Source organism: Hyperolius riggenbachi, chromosome 11 (genome assembly GCF_040937935.1).
Source record: "Hyperolius riggenbachi isolate aHypRig1 chromosome 11, aHypRig1.pri, whole genome shotgun sequence".
NCBI lineage: Eukaryota > Metazoa > Chordata > Amphibia > Anura > Hyperoliidae > Hyperolius > Hyperolius riggenbachi.
The window spans coordinates 31550791-31571962 of NC_090656.1; the positions used below are offsets into that span (position 1 = coordinate 31550791).

Genomic DNA, 21172 nt, shown 5'->3' on the forward strand with positions numbered 1-21172 from the left:
ATTTACCGACATCCTAACGTATTAAAACGTCATGCTTACCGCTATTAACAGCAACATGACGTTTTAATACGTCGCGCATTCCCGCCGCTGCTACCGCCGTGTGTCCGCCGCTACCGCCGCCATTACCGTCGGGATCCCGTGCTGGGCGATTGGGGAAGAGGACTGAACAGTCCTCTACCCAATCGCAGTGCCTGGAGTGAATGGACGTGACCGCGAACAGCGGCTACGTCCATTCACATAAACAGGAAATGTAACAGTTTAATAAAGTGTGTAAAAAAAAAAAAAAAAAAGTGAACACGTCCTATGAGTGTTCACCAGCGCCATCTTGTGGCCAAAAAGTATATTACACTTACAAAATACATACATTTTTAAGTATATACACATCATTAATAAAATTACACTTCCAACCCTCCCCCCCAAAAAAAACACTTGTAAAAAAAAAAAAATCAGCTTAAAAAAATAAAATAAATAGTTGCCTTAGGGACTCAGCTTTTTTTATTCTATATTTTATGGGGGAAAATTAATTTTAATTTATTACATAGGGGCTTGTAATTATGGCCAGAACAAACAGAAAAATAACCATTTATATTTCAAAATAATATACTGTCGCCATACATTGTGGTAGGGACATAATCTAAACGGTTTAATTATCGGGACCACTGGGCAAATAAAACGTGTTTGTTTTATCCACAGGAGAATGTTTAATTTTAAAACTATAAAGGCTGAACACTGAGAAATAATGATTTTTTTTCTTTTTTTTTCTGTTTTTCTCATTAAAATGCATTTAGAATAAAAAAATTCTTAGCAAAATGTACTATCCACAGAAAGCCTAATTGGTGGCGAAAAAAACGAGGTATAGATCATTTTCTTGTGATAAGTAGTAATAAAGTTATTAGGGAATAAAAGGGAGGAGCGCTGACAACTGAAAATTGCTCTGGTCCGTTAGGATAAAAACCCTTGGGGGTGAACTGGTTAAAGAGACACTGAAGCGAAAAAAAAATTATGATATTATGATTTGTATGTGTAGTACAGATGAGATATAAAACATTAAGATCAGATACATCAGTCCAATTGTTTCCAGTACAGGAAGAGTTAAGAAACTCCAGTTGTTATCTCTATGCAAAAAAGCCATTAAGCTCTACGACTTTCAAAGTCGTGGAGAGGGCTGTCTTCTGACTTTTATTATCTCAAGTGTTAGTGAACAATTTTCTTTTTCTCTGCCAGAGGAGAGGTCATTAGTTCACAGACTGCTCTGAAAGAATCATTTTGAATACTGAATGTTGTGTAATCTGCACATATTATAGAATGATGCAATGTTATAAAAAAACACTATATACCTGAAAATAAAAATATGAGAATATTTTCTTTGCTGCTAATCTTCTAATAATTATTCATAGTACACAACCAGTTCATTATATCGTATATTTTTTTCCGCTTCAGTGTCTCTTTAAGGACCAGAGCCTTTTTCTCCATTCAGACCACTGCAGCTTTCACGGTTTATTGCTCGGTCATACAACCTACCACCTAAATGAATTTTACCTCCTTTTCTTGTCACTAATACAGCTTTCTTTTGATGCTATTTGATTGCTGCTGCGAGTTTTACTTTTTATTATATTCATCAAAAAAGACATGAATTTTGTCAAAAAAATGACTTTTTTAACTTTCTGTGCTGACATTTTTCAAATAAAGTAAAATTTCCTATACATTTGAGCGCGAAAGTTATTCTGCTACATGTCTTTGATAAAAAAAAAAACATTCAGTGTATATTTATTGGATTGGGTAAAAGTTATAGCGTTTACAAACTATGGTGCCAAAAGTGAATTTTCCCATTTTCAAGCATCTCTGACTTTTCTGCGCACCTGTCATGTTTCATGAGGGGCTAAAATTCCAGGATAGTACAAATACCCCCCAAATGACCCCATTTTGGAAAGAAGACATCCCAAAGTATTCAGTGAGAGGCATGGTGAGTTCATAGAAGATTTTATTTTTTGTCACAAGTTAGCGGAAAATGACAGTTTGTGACAAAAAAAAAAAAAAAAAAAAGTTTCCATTTCTTCTAACTTGCGACAAAAAAAAATGAAATCTGCCACAGACTCACTATGCTCCTCTCTGAATACCTTGAAGTGTCTACTTTCCAGAATGGGGTCATTTGTGGGGTGTGTTTACTGTCCTGGCATTTGGGGGGTGCCTAATTGTAAGCACCCCTGTAAAGCCTAAAGATGCTCATTGGACTTTGGGCCCCTTAGCGCAGTTAGGCCGCAAAAAAGTGCCACACATGTGGTATTGCCGTACTCAGGAAAAGTAGTATAATGTGTTTTGGGGTGTATTTTTACACATACACATGCTGGGTGGGAGAAATATCTCCGTAAATGACAATTTTTTTATTTTTTTTACACACAATTGTCTATTTATAGAGATATTTCTCCCACTCAGCATGGGTATGTGGAAAAATACACCCCAAAACACATTATACTACTTCTCCTGAGTACGGCGATACCACATGTGTGGCACTTTTTTGCACCCTAACTGCGCTAAGGGGCCCAAAGTCCAATGAGTACCTTTAGGATTTCACAGGTCATTTTGAGAAATTTCGTTTCAAGACTACTCCTCACGGTTTAGGGCCCCTAAAATGCCAGGACAGTATAGGAACCCCACAAATTACCCCATTTTAGAAAGAAGACACCCCAAGGTATTCCGTTAGATGTATGGTGAGTTCATAGAAGATTTTTTTTTTTTGTCACAAGTTAGCGGAAATTGATTTTAATTGTTTTTTTTCACAAAGTGTCATTTTCCGCTAACTTGTGACAAAAAATAAAATCTTCTATGAACTCGCCATTCTCCTAACGGAATACCTTGGGGTGTCTTCTTTCTAAAATGGAGTCATTTGTGGGGTTCCTATACTGCCCTGGTATTTTAGGGGCCCTAAACCGTGAGGAGTAGTCTTGAAACCAAATGTGGCAAAATGACCTGTGAAATCCTAAAGGTACTCATTGGACTTTGGGCCCCTTAGCGCACTTAGGGTGCAAAAAAGTGCCACACATGTGGTACCGCCGTACTCAGGAGAAGTAGTATAATGTGTTTTGGGGTGTATTTTTACACATACCCATGCTGGGTGGGAGAAATATCTCTGTAAATGACAATTATTTGATTTTTTTTACACACAATTGTCCATTTACAGAGAGATTTCTCCCACCCAGCATGGGTATGTATAAAAATACACCCCAAAACACATTATACTACTTCTTCTGAGTACGGCGATACCACATGTGTGACACTTTTTTGCAACCTAGGTGCGCTAAGGGGCCTAACGTCCTATTCACAGGTCATTTTGAGGCATTTGGATTCTAGACTACTCCTCACGGTTTAGGGCCCCTAAAATGCCAGGGCAGTATAGGAACCCCACAAGTGACCCCATTTTAGAAAGAAGACACCCCAAGGTATTCTGTTAGGAGTATGGTGAGTTCATAGAAGATTTTTTTTTTTGTCACAAGTTAGCGGAAAATGACACTTTGTGAAAAAAAAAAACAATACATATCAATTTCCGCTAACTTGTGACAAAAAATAAAATCTTCTATGAACTCATCATACACCTAAAAGAATACCTTGGGGTGTCTTCTTTCTAAAATGGGGTCACTTGTGGGGTTCCTATACTGCCCTGGCATTTTAGGGGCCCTAAACCGTGAGGAGTAGTCTTGAACCCAAATGTCTCAAAATGACCTGTGAAATCCTAAAGGTACTCATTGGACTTTGGGCCCCTTAGCACAGTTAGGCTGCAAAAAAGTGTCACACATGTGGTATCGCCGTACTCAGAAGAAGTAGTATAATGTGTTTTGTGGTGTATTTTTACATATAACCATGCTGGGTGGGAGAAATATCTCTGTAAATGACACATTTTTTTATTTGTTTTACACACAATTGTCCATTTACAGAGAGATTTCTCCCACCCAGCATGGGTATGTGTAAAAATACACCACAAAACACATTATACTACTTCTCCTGAGTATGGCGATACCACATGTGTGACACTTTTTTGCAGCCTAGGTGCGCTAAGGGGCCCAACGTCCTATTCACAGGTCATTTTGAGGCATTTGTTTTCTAGACTACTCCTCACGGTTTAGGGCCCCTAAAATGCCAGGGCAGTATAGGAACCCCACAAGTGACCCCATTTTAGAAAGAAGACACCCCAAGGTATTCCGTTAGGGGTATGGTGAGTTCATAGAAGATTTTATTTTTTCTCACAAGTTAGTGAAAAATGACACTTTGTGAAAAAAACAATAACAATCCAATTTCCGCTAACTTTTGACAAAAAATAAAATATTCTATGAACCCATCATACACCTAACAGAATACCTTGGGGTGTCTTCTTTCTAAAATGGGGTCACTTGTGGGGTTCCTATACTGCCCTGGCATTTTACGGGCCCAAAACTGTGAGTAGTCTGGAAACCAAATTTCTCAAAATGACTGTTCAGGGGTATAAGCATCTGCAAATTTTGATGACAGGTGGTCTATGAGGGGGCAAATTTTGTGGAATCGGTCATAAGCAGGGTGGCCTCTTAGATGACAGGATGTATTGGGCCTGATCTGATGGATAGGAGTGCTAGGGGGGTGACAGGAGGTGATTGATGGGTGTCTCAGGGGGCGGTTAGAGGGGAAAATAGATGCAATCAATGCACTGGGGAGGTGATCGGAAGGGGGTCTGAGGGGGATCTGAGGGTTTGGCCGAGTGATCAGGAGCCCACACGGGGCAAATTAGGGCCTGATCTGATGGGTAGGTGTGCTAGGGGGTGACAGGAGGTGATTGATGGGTGTCTCAAGGTGTGATTAGAGGGGGGAAATAGATGCAAGCAATGCACTGGCGAGGTGATCAGGGCTGGGGTCTGAGGGCGTTCTGAGGTGTGGGCGGGTGATTGGGTGCCCGCAAGGGGCAGATTAGGGTCTAATCTGATGGGTAACAGTGACAGGTGGTGATAGGGGGTGATTGATGGGTAATTAGTGGGTGTTTAGAGGAGAGAATAGATGTAAACAATGGATTTGGGAGGTGATCTGATGTCGGATCTGCGGGCGATCTATTGGTGTGGGTGGGTGATCAGATTGCCCGCAAGGGGCAGGTTAGGGGCTGATTGATGGGTGGCAGTGACAGGGGGTGATTGATGGGTGGCAGTGACAGGGGGTGATTGATGGGTGATTGACAGGTGATCAGTGGGTTATTACCCGGAATAACAGATGTAAATATTGCACGGGCGAATTGATAAGGGGGGGGTCTGAGGGCAATCTGAGCGTGTGGGCAGGTGATTGGGTGCCCGCAAGGGGCAGATTAGGGTCTAATCTGATGGGTAACAGTGACAGGTGGTGATAGGGGGTGATTGATGGGTAATTAGTGGGTGTTTAGAGGAGAGAATAGATGTAAACAATGGATTTGGGAGGTGATCTGATGTCGGATCTGCGGGCGATCTATTGGTGTGGGGGGGTGATCAGATTGCCCGCAAGGGGCAGGTTAGGGGCTGATTGATGGGTGGCAGTGACAGGGGGTGATTGATGGGTGGCAGTGACAGGGGGTGATTGATGGGTGATTGACAGGTGATCAGTGGGTTATTACCCGGAATAACAGATGTAAATATTGCACGGGCGAATTGATAAGGGGGGGGTCTGAGGGCAATCTGAGCGTGTGGGCAGGTGATTGGGTGCCCGCAAGGGGCAGATTAGGGTCTAATCTGATGGGTAACAGTGACAGGTGGTGATAGGGGGTGATTGATGGGTAATTAGTAGGTGTTTAGAGGAGAGAATAGATGTAAACAATGGATTTGGGAGGTGATCTGATGTCGGATCTGCGGGCGATCTATTGGTGTGGGGGGGTGATCAGATTGCCCGCAAGGGGCAGATCAGGGGCTGATTGATGGGTGGCAGTGACAGGGGGTGATTGACGGGTGATTGACAGGTGATTGACAGGTGATTGACAGGTGATCAGGGGGGATAGATGCATACAGTACACGGGGGGGGGGGGGGGTCTGGGGGGGGGTCTGGGGAGAATCTGAGGGGTGGGGGGGTGATCAGGAGGGAGTAGGGGGCAGATTAGGGACTTAAAAAAAAAATAGCGTTGACAGATAGTGACAGGGAGTGATTGATGGGTGATTAGGAGGGTGACTGGGTGCAAACAGTGGTCTGGGGGGTGGGCAGGGGGGGGTCTGAGGGGTGCTGTGGGCGATCAGGGGGCAGGGGGGGGGGGAAATCAGTGTGTTTGGTGCAGACTAGGGTGGCTGCAGCCTGCCCTGGTGGTCCCTCGGACACTGGGACCACCAGGGCAGGAGGCAGCCAGTATAATAGGCTTTGTATACATTACAAAGCCTATTATACACTGTTGCAGCGGCGATCCGGATGCCAGTAACCCGCCGGCGCTTCCGAACGGCCGGCGGGTTACGGCGAACGGGGGGCGGAGCCAGTCCCCGGCGGCTGATCGCGTCACGAATGACGCGATCGCCGCATAGCCACTCCCGCAGCCGCCCCCGCCGATGGGCGTATTGCGGTCGTTTGGGCCCGGACTTTGCCGCCGCCCATCGGCTGGGGGCGGTCGTTAAGTGGTTAAGTGATAAAGATGCTAATCCTGCATTCAAAACTTGCAAAACTTTTTCTGCTGTTATGGTTTGTAGTTATCACATACTTTAGGAACACTGGCCCTAGTGCCAAAAAGTTGGATGCTGGGAGTTCTTTTTATCTATAATACCGTATTTTTTGGAATATAAGGCGCACTTTTTCTCCCCCAAAAATAGGAAGAAAAAGTGCCTGCGTCTTATATTCCAAAGGCAGGGAATCCCCGACTTCAGAACCGCCTGCCGATGCCAACCACCGATCCGCCGCATTGTCGGGGACTCCCTGCCTTGTCCCCCTGTGTGGTCTGCCGGTCCGCTCCCCCGGTAACAATAACTGCATAGCAACTCACCTTTCTATGGATTCCAGCGCTGTGTGGTCTGCTGTGTGGTCCTCTCCTTCCAGCATGTCAGCTACACCTGTAAATGAAAAGTTAGCGCAGAGACGCTCACCTACTCAGCGGCAGCCATGGCGGTGGCAGCACAATCTGCAGACATCTCTCCCGGGAGGCTTCCCCTAGTGACGGCTCCTGCTAATGACTCATTGAGTCATGGGGAATTACTCTGAATCATTAACAGGAGCCGTCACTAGGGGGAGCCGTGCAGCTTCCCCTAGAGACGGCTCCTGTGAATGATTCAATGAGTCATTCCCCATGACTCATTAGCAGGAGCCGTCACTAGGGGAAGCCTCCCGGGACCGAGATGTCTGCAGATCGTGCTGCAGCCGCTGAGTAGGTGAGTGTCTCTCTGCGCTAACTTTTCATTTACAGGTGTAGCTGACATGCTTGAGGCAGAGGACCACACAGCAGACTACACAGCGCTGGAATCCATAGAAAGGTGAGTTGCTCTGCAGTTATTGTTACCGGGGGAGAGCTCGACATGGGGGGGGGGGGGGGGGTGAAGGGGACACAGGGACTGGAGGACCACACGGGGGGGTGAAGGGGACACAGAAACACACACAAGGGGGGCAGGAGGGGACACAGACACACACAGGGGGACAGGAGTGGACACAAGGGGCCTGGAGGACCACAGAGGGGGGCTGGAGGAGACACACAGGACATGAAGGGACACATGGGGCAAGAGGATCACAAAAGGTGGCAGGAAGGGATGCCACACACAGGGGGACAGAAAGGGACACATTGGACACAAGAGGACAATGGGGAGAACATGTACTGTACAATATGCTCCTGGAATATGGACGCACCAGGTTTAGTATATACTGTATACATTTTTTTCCCAGATTTTTGCCCTCTAAACCTAGGTGCGTCTTATATTCCAGAGCGTCTTATATTCCGAAAAATACGGTATATTCCTCCTTTTCCATTTATTTCCCTGCCTAGCTCCATATCAGAAACACCCTCTGATCACTTGTGTTTACAAGCAAGGCTGAGGTGACTCAGAGATTGGATGTGTAAATAAAAAAAAGACAGTGGAGTTGTTAGTATACATCTCAGTGGGAGTGTCAGCTAATGAATACACAATGAGCAAGAGAAGGGAGGGGGGGGGGGGACATGATGTCAGCATTACCTTGGCAAGATGGCCACTGCCTATAATGGATTTTCCTATATAAAATTCACAGGAATCATTACGTGGATAGCACAATACATCTGTTATGTAAGTAGAAGTAGTATTTATCTACTTATATATGTGTTTTTTATTTCTAGGTTAGCATGGTTGTCACTTGTTCTTTAAGCAATACAAGTTTCCTGGAAGCCCTACTGATGAATTTCACTGCAGTAGTCTCTGAATAACACCAGAAACAAGCATGCAGCTAATTTTATCAGATCTGACAATAATGTCATAAACACCTGATCTGCTGCATGCTTGTTCAGGGGCTATGGCTAAATTATTAGAGGCAGAGGATCAGCAGGATAGCTGGGCAGTGTGCATTGCTTAAATATGGCAGCCTCCATATACCTCTCACTTCAGTTGTCCTTTTAAAAGTAACGTCAACATTAATTAGGAACAAAAAGAGGAGACACCGGGAGTCCAATATAGTCTAGTATGTACTGGTAAATGGATGTGAAAAAAAGCAAGTATGTAATAATACTCACAAACCAGGGTTTACCCTCCAGGAATCCACTGAATAGGCAGGTGGGGAGATTAGACCTGTCCTCACTCAGGATTAAGAAGTCACTCTCTCTAGATCGGAAGAAAGGGGCAACACCCCTCTACCAGGGGTGGACTCAGGGAATGTACAGTATAGGCAAAACAGAGGCCACAAAAGGATAAAACTCGCTAAAAAGTGTAACTGGACTTACCTCCTCCAAGCAGACACAAGATACTATTGATATTATTCGACAAAAATATTTATTTACGTACTCCAAAAAGTGCAATGCGTTTTGCAGGCATATGTTATCCTTCTTCCTCAGGCTACGAATGGAGCATATAACTCATGCAAGTCTGGTATCAAGCTTAGCGTGAGAGTTGCCCACCCAACCCTCATCTACCCTACTATTCCTCATCCTGCCTTTCCAGACCCCAACCAGGAATTGAGAGGGACTCGCCACCTGTGTTCTGTTGCAGCTGGAAATTTTCTGTTTTTATAATGGAAAAATGTGATTGTAAATGTCTAATCTTTTTATATTTGCATTTCTGTGATGATACCTTGTTGTGTGGGGAAGGGTGAGATGGTCACAGATCCCAGTGTTGTTCCACCTATCTCACGGTCTGTTATGCAGTCCTGTCAGTTCAGCCGGATCTGAGGGGTCTCCGTTATATGGAGTTGTTAGGCACAACTGAACATTGAGCTTCCTGTCCCTGTTAGCTGCTGCTGATCTCTATTGCTCTCTATGTGCAGAATGCCCAGGAAGTGTCGGTAACTCCCGGCCCAGAGCCAGGAACAGCGGCTCCTCTGCCCGGTGACAGCCTGGACGGCACAGTGCAGTTATCTGACAGTGCAGAAGAGGAGGAGGAAGAAGAGCAGGATGGTGATGATGGAGGAGGCTGGATTACACCCAGCAACATTAAACAAATCAAGCAGGACATGGGATTCCGAGAGGCTCCCACTGATGTGGTTGTGGGCTGTCTCACTACAGATTTTGCCATGCAGGTACCGTAGCTTTTGCTATTGTGTAAAGGTAGCCATACAGCTAGTGATTTATGGGCAGATTGACCACGAGACAGACCTCTCTCTGAGCGAATCTGATCAGAGAGAGATCTATCAGCTGCCCAAACACCGCAGGCCGATCCCTAATAAATGTTAGCATAAAATATATCCGGAAGTAGCCTAGAGACTCAGCCGCCAACCTGGTTGACCCCCAAATGTAAAATGTCTCTCGCCTCTGCCCATAACCCTGCCCCCTGGTGCCCGTGCTGTGTAAGTTCTTTACTGTCCTGCTGGCCTGACTCTTCCTCATCCACCACGTGGCGCATGTACTATGTGGGGTGTTTGTGACATCACACACTCCTGGTGCCACACGGGGTGACAGCAGAGGAGGCGGACGTCGTGGCAGCGGGTCAGGTGAGAATTAACACTGTACATGCGCACCGAGCGGAGGGGGAGGCATTTTACACTTGGTGGTGGGACAGCAGCTTGGCTTCATTGCGTATGTTGGTCGTGGCTATGGCAAATGCCGTTTCAGCCGTGTACCCAATTGACCACGTTGGAGCGAGATTTTCCAGTGTGCTTGAACGATACATTTGAACGATTTCAGCCCAAAGTTAATCAAAGTACAAATGTGGGTGATCGGCCTGCAGCATCGCTAGATGTGTGGTCACCAGTGATGGGAGTACCGTATATCCAGTCTGTAATCCTGGCTCTTCATGCTGTTTTATCTCCAGAATGTACTGATACAGATGGGTCTGAACGTCTTGTCTGTGGATGGGATGCTTATCCGCCACACCAGGAACTACGTCCTCCGATGTCACGGCTGCTTTAAGTAAGTCTCCTTCTTATTATCGGGGCGGTGAGGTTCAGGCATGTGTGATCTGCTTCACTCTAAGAATGATGATGTCCTCAATTTAAAAAATCGTTTCCAAGTCACACAATTTTTCACATGCAAATTTGCGTGCTAAGAAAACTGAGAGCATGCAGCATTTTGTTCTCCTGATGACAAATAATGATTTCTTGTGGCAACGCATAGAAATGCATAGGAAGGGGGCTGCGTGGAAAATCGCATTTGCTTTACACAGAAAGTTAGGACAGGAAGGGAAGTAGTCCTATGGTAATTTGTTGCTGACCAGTATCTGATGCAGAAACCGCACGCCAATGGTCGCATTAGGGCGCACACCGAATTGTGTGTTTTTGTAACGCAGAAAACAATTGCCAGAATAATACATGCGACTTCCAGCATGCGGATGACACTGCTTGTGTGGAAACAGCCTTTATGTGGCACAGTCAGTTTATTTACTTCATTCCCTATAAGACCTCAGCTAATGCTTTAAAGTGGATCTGAACTCTTGCACAAGACACAATGAAAACATAGAGAAATGCACCCTGCATGTATTTAGAGAGTTTAGCCTGTCTAATTCCCCCTCATCTGTGACTAAGCACAAGTTGTAATTTGATCCCTTAGCTGTGTCAGCTGACTGCCACGGCAGTTAAGCTAATTTGACAGCGCAAGTTGTAAACAATATGTCTGCTTCCATGAAAGCAGGAAGTAGACACACTGCAGATTTATTGCAGCATTTGTATTAGCTGTAACAAAGAAATGTTTTTCTTTAAATGTTATTATGCTGCGGCATATCTTTTAGAGCTGAAATTATGTTCTGAGTTCAGGTCCACTTTAAAGGGAAGGTTCACGGTCTGCTATAAAAAAATAAAAATCCAAATCCACTTACCTGGGGCTTCCTCCAGCCCGTGGCAGGCAGGACGGGCCCTCGGCGCCGCTCCGGAGGCTCCCGGTCGTCTCCGGTGGCGCACCCGACCTGGCCAGGCCGGCTGCCAGGTCGGGCTCTTCTGCGCTCCAAAGCGGCCGCGTGAGGCGCACTTTGGAGCGCAGAAGAGCCCGACCTGGCAGACCTGGATTTTTATTTTTTTTATAGCAGACCGCGGATATTCTCTTTAAAAGCAGTAATGTTTACATGTAAAAATGTATTGTTTACCTTTTGATGTGAGAATGATAAACAAACACTAAAAATGATAAACAAACACTGAAACCTTTCAGCAAACATCGCCACCTTGAGGTAAGCTGGAATAACTACGTTTTTACAGAGTCTGTATTAGATTTGCCCAATTCCAAGCTGCATACAGTTTAACATATTTTGGTTCCTGGACGTAGTTTCTACGTCCAGGAACCATGCACGCTACCGCGCGCCCCCGCGGCCGATCGTGCACGCGCACTCCCGGCCGCGGATTCGGTAGCCAAGGAATCAATGTATCGGGCTATGGAGCCCGATCACTGATTCCTCTCCCCCGCTGAAAAAGCGACAGCTTCTCTCGGAAGCTGAGCTTTTTCTGGCCGTCTCCTTCCCGATGCCTCACTCTAAGCGCGTGCTACGCTTAGAGTGACGTCATGTTAACAAACTCATGGCCGCCATCTTGTGGTCAAAAAGTAATACTACACCTGAAAAAAAAAAAAAAAAAAGAATTAACACACATTTACATTATAAATCTATTGTTTACCTCCCACCCTCCCAAAAGTACCCAAATAAAATGTTTAGTATAAAAAAAAAAAAAAATTACAATAAAAAAAAACATGTAAATATTTACCTAATGGTCTAAACTTTTTAAATATCAATGTAAAGATGAAATATTTCTATTTTTTTTTATTTTAAACTTGTAAATAGTGATAGATGCAAAATGGAAAAAATGCACCTTTATTTCCAAATAAAATATTGTCGCCATACATTGTGATAGGGACATAATTTTAACGGTGTAATAACCGGGACATATGGGCAAATACAATACGCGAGTTTTAATTATGCAGGCATGTATTATTTTAAAACTATAATGGCTGAAAACTGAGAAATAATGACTTTTTCCATTTTTTTCTTATTCTTCCTGTTAAAATGCATTTACAGTAAAGTGGCTCTTAGCAAAATGTACCCCCCAAAGAAAGATCCCCCCCCCCCCCATAGATCAGTGCATTGTGATAAGTAGTGATAAAGTTATAGGCTAATGAATGGGAGGTTAACATTTCTCACGTGAAAACGATGGAACCTGAATGGGTTAAAGAGACTCTGAAGCGAGTCTAAATTTTTTTTTAACCTATATTAATGTTAAGCCCCATAACCACAGCTAAGCCGCCGCTATCCCGCGGCAAAACAAGGGGTTAATACCCCCCAAATCCCCTCTCCTACCTCCGGGGAGCTCTTCCTGCTTGAGGCGGAGCTACAACCATAAGCTCTGCCTCAAGCGCGTCAATCCCCCGCTGATCGCCTCCTCTCCCCGCCCCTCTCATCTGCCTTCACAGAGAGGGGCGGGGGAGAGGCAGAGATCCGCGCGGCGTTTGACACGCATAGGGGCAGAGCTACAGCTCATAGCTCTGCCTCCAGGAAGAGCAAAATCCATGACTAAGAAAGTCGTGGGTTTTGCTGGGGGAAGTTGGGGGGTATTAACCCCTCGTTTTGCCACGGGATAGTGGCAGTTTAGCTGTGCTTATGGGGCTTAACATTAATACAGTTTAGAAAAGAGAATTGAGACTCCTTAAAGGTGCTCATACATCAAGTGATTTTGGTTAGTTAGATTAGAACGGCTCTGGTTTCCTTTAAAGAGACTCTGTAACATCAAAAAGATCCCCTGGGGGGTACTCACCTTGGGTGGGGAAAGCCTTGGGATCCTAATGAGGCTTCCCACGCCGTCCTCTGTCCCACGAGGGTCTCGCTGCAGCCCTCCGAACAGCTGGCGACAGACCCGACTGTCAATTCAATATTTACCTTTGCTGGCTCCAGCGGGGGCGCTGTGGCTGCTTTCGGCTCCGAAGTAGACGGAATACCCGATCTCAGTCGGGTCCGCTCTACTGCGCAGGCGCCGGAAACTTGCGCCTGCGCAGTAGAGCAGAGCCGACTGAGATTGGGTATTTCCGTCTACTTCAGAGCCGCCAGCCGCCAGAGTGCATGCGCAGGAGCCGGGAAGGTAAATATTGACGTCACCGCTGTACGGAGGGCTGTAGCAAGACCCCTGAGGGACATGGGAAGCCTCATTAGGATCCGGAGGCTTCCCCCACCCGAGGTGAGTACCCACAGGGGACGCTTTGACGTTACAGATTCTCTTTAAGGCAAAATGTAGTCTAATAATCCTCAATTGTAAAGCAAGAATTACCATGGCTGCTTCTTTTTAAAGGGGCACTATGGCGAAAAATTATGTTTTATAGCCACTGTACTATGCCTAGCTGTTTGTAGAGCATAGTGGCTTACATGTAGTGAGGCACAGGGGCTTTTTTTTTTAAACACTGACATCACCTTGTATACATTATCAGTCACGTCGGCAGAAGTACCTTTCCGACGCCACTTAGCCTGTTCCATGTAGTTGTAGGGAGCTGTTGCTGTAACTGACGTTACAGTTTTCCCCTCTCTGCAGCGCTGGAAGGTTTGTTCTAAATTTCAACTGCACGATCGTGCAGTTATAGTGATCCCACATGAGCCGTAAAGAGTAGTAGCTGATGTGCTGTGAGGGGAGTGGAACGCACCCTCCCTCTTACGTGAGACGCAACTACATGTGAGGAGGACTGTGGAGGAACGCATCATCATTACTGATGACGCTGCCCGGCAAGGACCCCTGTAGCTGAAGCTGGCATGTGCTGCGCAGACAGAGCGGCAGCTTGCAGAGCAGACACAAGCGCTGTAGCTGTGTCCTGCTAATTGTACAGTAGTTGTGATTGTTGTTTTTTTTGTGGTGAATTTTCTTTTTTTACCCAATCGTTTTTTCAGTATTTTTTTCTAAAGCAAATTGCAGGTAGTTATTCAGCCAGAGTAATAAAAAAAAATGAATAACTACCTGCAATTTGCTTTAGAAAAAAAATACTGAAAAAACGATTGGGTAAAAAAAGAAAATTCACCACAAAAAAACAACAATCACAACTACTGTACAATTAGCAGGACACAGCTACAGCGCTTGTGTCTGCTCTGCAAGCTGCCGCTCTATCTGCGCAGCACATGCCAGCTTCAGCTACAGGGGTCCTTGCCGGGCAGCTTCATCAGTAATGATGATGCGTTCCTCCACAGTCCTCACATGTAGTTGCGTCTCACGTAAGAGGGAGGGTGCGTTCCACTCCCCTCACAGCACATAAGCTGCTACTCTTTACGGCTCATGTGGGATCACTATAACTGCACGATCGTGCAGTTGAAATTTAGAACAAACCTTCCAGCGCTGCAGAGAGGGGAAAACTGTAACGTCAGTTACAGCAACAGGGAAAGTTGCCTCCCTACAACTACATGGAACAGGCTAAGTGGCGTCGGAAAGGTACTTCTGCCGACGTGACTGATAATGTATACAAGGTGATGTCAGTGTTTTAAAAAAAAGCCCCTGTGCCTCACTACATGTAAGCTACTATGCTCTACAAACAGCTAGGCATAGTACAGTGGCTATAAAACATAATTTTTCGCCATAGTGCCCCTTTAACATCATAAAGGTTTAAGTGTACTAACAGTCACCTGCTTACAAACAACTCGAGTCACAGACATCTCATTCATACAAAATTGCTTGTCCTAATTTATGATCTATACCAATGGTCGTCAAACTAAGGCCCGTGGGCCGAATGTGGCCCCCTGAGGCTTTTTTACCGGCCCCTCACACAGAAAATGTATTACTTATAGATGCTGTCAGCTACTTCTTTAAATATTGGTTGTCCGCATAAAGAATAGCAGTGCTGGCACCACCCATCCACATGGAAGCCAGAAAGCAGTAATTTCGCTGGTTTCCAATCAAATTCCACATCAGATGACACTGCTGTCCACTGCAGGTTTTCACCAGAGTATGCTTCACGGTCTGGCCCGCAAAGCCTTCTAAATCATCTTATGTATACTCCGGCCCCCCAGCAGTCTGAAGTATGGTAGCCCGGCCCCCGACCCAGTGGCGCACGGAAGGGGTTGTTCTGGGTGTCTAGAACACCCCCCTGCACCGAGACCGGAAGTGGGGCTGCCGCATGGCCCGGCCGGCTGGGGAGAGAAGACAGAATAAAATGATGGAGGCGCCAGCCGCGCCAATAAGGGATGCGGGAGCCGGCTTTATTCCTCGCTCCCTCCCTCTGAATGCCCCCACCTGCGGTGAATGTGTGCCCGGCTCCCCCATGAGTGTGTGCGCAGCGGAGCGGTAGGTCCTCTTACCGCAGATCAGGCGCACCAGCAACTGGAGTCTCATGCTTCCTGTTTACCATGACGTCACAGGAAGCAGAGAAACTTGCTGGTGCGCCTGATCTGCGGTAAGAGGACCTACCGCTCCGCTGCGCACACACTCATGGGGGAGCCGGGCACACATTCACCGCAGGTGAGGGGAATTCAGAGGGAGGGAGGGAGGGAGCGAGGAATAAAGCCGGCTCCCGCATCCCTTATTGGCGCGGCTGGCGCCTCCATCATTTTATTCTGTCTTTTCTCCCCCGGGCAATCTTCTCCCCACACAGGGGCACCTTCCTTCACCTATCTTATACTGGGGGACATATACCTATCTAATCTATCCTGGGGGGCATATACCTATCTAACCTATACTGGGGGGCATATACCTATCTAATCTATACTGGGGGGCATATACCTATCTAATCTATCCTGGGGGGCATAGCCCTATCTAACCTATACTGGGGGGCATAGCCCTATCTAAGCTATACTGGGGGGCATAGCCCTATCTAACCTATACTGGGGGGCATATCCCTATCAAACCTATACTGGGGGACATATACCTATCTAATCTATACTGGGGGGCATATACCTATCTAATCTATACTGGGGGGCATATACCTATCTAACCTATACTGGGGGGCATATACCTATCTAACCAATACTGGGGGGCATATACCTATCTAACCTATACTGGGGGGCATATACCTATCTAATCTATCCTGGGGGGCATATACCTATCTAATCTATCCTGGGGGGCATATACCTATCTAACCTATACTGGGGGGCATATACCTATCTAACCTATACTGGGGGGCATAGCCCTATCTAACCTATACTGGGGGGCATATCCCTATCAAACCTATACTGGGGGACATATACCTATCTAATCTATACTGGGGGGCATATACCTATCTAATCTATACTGGGGGGCATATACCTATCTAATCTATACTGGGGGGCATATACCTATCTAACCAATACTGGGGGGCATATACCTATCTAACCAATACTGGGGGGCATATACCTATCTAATCTATCCTGGGGGGCATATACCTATCTAATCTATCCTGGGGGGCATATACCTATCTAACCTATACTGGGGGGCATATACCTATCTAACCTATACTGGGGGGCATATACCTATCTAACCTATACTGGGGGGCATATACCTATCTAACCTATCCTGGGGGGCATATACCTATCTAACCTATACTGGGGGGCATATACCTATCTAACCTATACTGGGGGGCATATACCTATCTAACCTATACTGGGGGGCATATACCTATCTAATCTATCCTGGGGGGCATATACCTATCTAACCTATACTGGGGGGCATATACCTATCTAACCAATACTGGGGGGCATATACCTATCTAACCAATACTGGGGGCATATACCTATCTAACCTATCCTGGGGGGCATATACCTATCTAACCTATCCTGGGGGGCATATACCTATCTAACCTATACTGGGGGGCATATACCTATCTAACCTATACTGGGGGGTATATACCTATCTAACCCATACTGGGGGGCATATACCTATCTAACCCATACTGGGGGGCATATACCTATCTAACCTATACTGGGGGGCATATACCTATCTAACCTATACTGGGGGGCATATACCTATCTAACCTATACTGGGGGGCATAGCCCTATCTAACCTATACTGGGGGGCATAGCCCTATCTAACCTATACTGGGGGGCATAGCCCTATCTAACCTATACTGGGGGGCATAGCCCTATCTAACCTATACTGGGGGGCATAGCCCTATCTAACCTATACTGGGGGGCATAGCCCTATCTAACCTATACTGGGGGGCATAGCCCTATCAAACCTATACTGGGGGGCATAGCCCTATCTAATCTATACTGGGGGGCATATACCTATCTAACCTATACTGGGGGCAACTATATGGGCTACCTATACTGGGGGGGGGGGGACCTATAGCTGGCTACCTATACTGCTACCTATACTGCGGGCACCTATACCTGTCTCCATGTTGGGGGCGCATTTTACGCCCTCACCCTGGGTGCAATTTAGCCTAGAAACTGCTAGTATTTGGCTCCACCCACACCATATTTTGGCCACGCCCACACGCCACCCTTGGAAATCCTGGATTTGCCCCTGCGACCCAAAACGTTTGGGGACCCCTGATCTATACGGTACTGTTGTTGGTGTTACATGTTAGACTATCATATATAGTGTTATAAATAGTTTTAAAACACATTTTAAAAAATCCACACGTTCCATTATGTATAACATGACTCGGCTTATAGACAACCTCATGTAACAGAACCTGTTTGTAAGTAGGGGACCGCCTATCTAAATCCTTTTATTCCAAACATTTTATTAAAAAATTATATTTAACATGCGTAACAAGCAAAAATGGCAAAGGGTAGACTGGAACCATCCAGTTGTGATCAACAGTAATATGCTAATGTAATACAAAAATACACGCATCCAAGATAACAGCATCCAAGTTCATTGCGGTCTGCTTGGACGCTGTAATATCTCGGAATTTAACTCCTGAGCTTGAGACATTGGACCTCCTTTTTTTTTTTTTTTTTTTTTTTACGCCGACAGTGTGTCCTCCTCCTGTGTGTCTGCTGCGGATCTGCTGGGCACTTGCAGGTGGCAGTGCCCAATAGTGACCACCCCTAGCATTTGAGGTGACAAACACTGCCATTGGGTTGCATTATATTACACTAGGATCATACTCATTGCTTGGCAGATCAGTGGCTGAACTGTGCAGTAATCATGCCATACAGCCGTCTGTGGGAAAGTGGGGCCTAAGAGTGTGGAGGCTCAGTCCTACAAACCTCACCACACTTTGCTTGTAGTTTATCTTCCTTAATATTTAGGCCAATTGCTTAATCGATAGCAGCTGTTTTTTTCTGTGGCTACAAATAACATTATTCTATAGTTCAAAGGCATCACAGCTTTCCTACCATTCAATGTGTTAAGTATTTTACTGAGATGCCTGTGATTATGAAACTCAACTCCACACATAAAAAATAAGCTTTCAGCAGACCTTATGTATATAATGCAAAGTAGACAAGTGCTACTTCCAATAGCATGACAGTTACTGCCATGACACATGACTTGGATCTACTACTAGTCATTGTTTCCAACATGCTGCAGCTGCTGATGTCACCCAGTGCTAACCACTGCGACACGTGGCACAAACTTGTCGCTGCTGTTTTCCTCTGTCGAAGGTGCTATATCTACTTGAATAACATTAGTAGCATTTTAGTAACTATTAGCAGCTTAGGGCCTGTTTCCACTACATGCATATTGGATGAAGAATGGATGCAGAAAAACTGACTCCAATGAATGTCTATGGGGCTGTTTCCACTAAAAACGATTATTCCGATGCAGATTTTCCCATAGGCATTCATTGGAGTTTTTCTGCATCCGTTCTGCATCCAAACTGCGTGTAGTGGAAACAGGTCCTAAGTCTCGTAATGTGGCCCTTAGTTGGCTTTCCCTTGCATTTCCTGCCTAACTGATGTGATTTTCTAAAAATTAAGTTTTTTTTTTTCTACTCATGTTGACATTCGAGTACTGGTCCTTTTTGTTATCACAGCTGTTTTTGTAAAGGGTCGGTGTAACAGTGCTTGTATATGTGCGTTCTGCTTTATGCTCCGCCCCGGAGACCGCAGCGCGATCATGGAAGGGTGTTCTTTCCTTGGAATTTAATTTGCTGCCTTTACATTTTATCGCTGAGGAAGTTTTGTGCTTTTCCGTTTCCTATTGGACGCTTCCTTTTTGAAGAAGTTGTTGCCACAAGGCAAATGCCTCTTCGGACACTATTGCTGGTGGTGGACAATGCTGGTCAGTTCTCTTCTTCAGTGATCTCCCGTGCATTTTCCTGTTTATGTAGCTACCTACCTACCTCAGAAGTTTGCTGTTACACAGAGCACTGAATTGGACTCTTCTTCATGGACCTTCACATCTGGGGTCTTCTTCAGGACAGTCACTACAGGCCACCGATCTCTTTGCTGTTTGCGTGCACGCAAAATACAAAACGGCGATATTCCAATCAGTCTTATGTCTGCTTGGTCGTTTACTTTGCGTTTTCATCTTTCTCACGGGAATGTGGCGTGGTGCTCATTTTGACCGCTTTGGTTATGGAGCAGTCAGCCACCATGTTCCCAGGAGGTGTTTTGTGTCCAAAAGTGCCTCATCGCTACACCCGCAGCTCGTGGAGATCGGTTTCTCCACCACAGGACCTCTGACCTTTGTGGAGAGTTCCCATAATCCCTCCATGCTAGTCTTGTGGTCTGCATCTGGACAGCTTCCACTCCACCAATGGTGAAGATGCAGTGATCGTGATCGGAGACGTGAGGACTTGATGATGGCGGTGTGGCTTCCGGAGCAGAGAATGCTGGGAATCAGAACACTGACTCAAACAGGTATGTGCAAAGACTTTCTGTAAATTCAGATGAATAACAGGGAACCCACAGCCATTTGAAATTTGTTTGAATGTTATGTTACAAAGTATTTTTGTGGCATGTTCTACCCTATGATCACAGCTATGTCTTCTTGTTAAATTGTCTTGACTGTTCTTATTGCTGGCCATATCCATTGACCATATAAAATATCCCGGTGTCTGTAAGGGATCCATCCACCCAGCTGAGCAAATGCCTACCGTACTCTCCACCACGGATGGTGGCATTGTGGTTAGCACTGTCGCCTTGCAGCGCTGGATCGCAGCCAGGTCAACATCTGCATGGATATTGTTTGTTCTCCCCGTGTCTGTGTGGGTTTCCTCCAGGCACCCTGGGGTTCCTGCAACATCCCAAAAACATACAGATAAGTTAATTGGCTGGGTACAATCCTGTCTCAGGATGGCAGCAGGTGATAGGTGTTCACAAATAGTACAAGAAAGTGGGGGTAGGTGGAATAAATGGAGTAGGTGGAACAATAAATTCATTGGATATTGTGGTTAAAGGGATTCTTCAGTCTGGTTAATAAAAATAAGCCAGTTTTACCTACCTGGGACTTCTAAGGGCCCCCTGCAGACGTCCTTTGCCCTCGCCAGGGCTGTGGAGTCGAGGAGTCGGGGCAATTTTGGGCACCCGGAGTTGGAGTCTGAGTCGTTGATTTCATAATCTGAGGAGTCGGAGTCGGCTGATTTTTGTACAAAATCCACATCCCTGTTAAGTATTAGACTAAGGAGTCGGAAGCCATTTTGGGTACCCGGAGTCGGAGTTGGAGTCAGTCGTGATTTCATAAACTGAGGAGTCGGAAGATTTTTGTACCGACTCCACAGCCCTGGCCCTCGCCGGTACTCTACAATCCTCCGATACCCTGCCACGGCTTAGTTTCGTTCTCACCAACTGTGCCTGTCGCTGGCTACAGCACC

The 21172-nt window shown here is 45.8% G+C and overlaps 1 protein-coding gene across 1 annotated transcript in view; it reads left to right on the forward strand.

Moving 5' to 3' along the window:
• NOB1 (NIN1 (RPN12) binding protein 1 homolog) overlaps positions 1-21172 on the forward strand; it is a 99021-nt gene that overhangs the window by 23503 nt on the left and 54346 nt on the right. Inside the window, exons 6-7 of the mRNA XM_068261157.1 lie at positions 9382-9633; positions 10365-10462. Coding sequence (XP_068117258.1) covers positions 9382-9633; positions 10365-10462 — 350 coding nt within the window. The remainder of the gene's footprint in view (positions 1-9381; positions 9634-10364; positions 10463-21172) is intronic.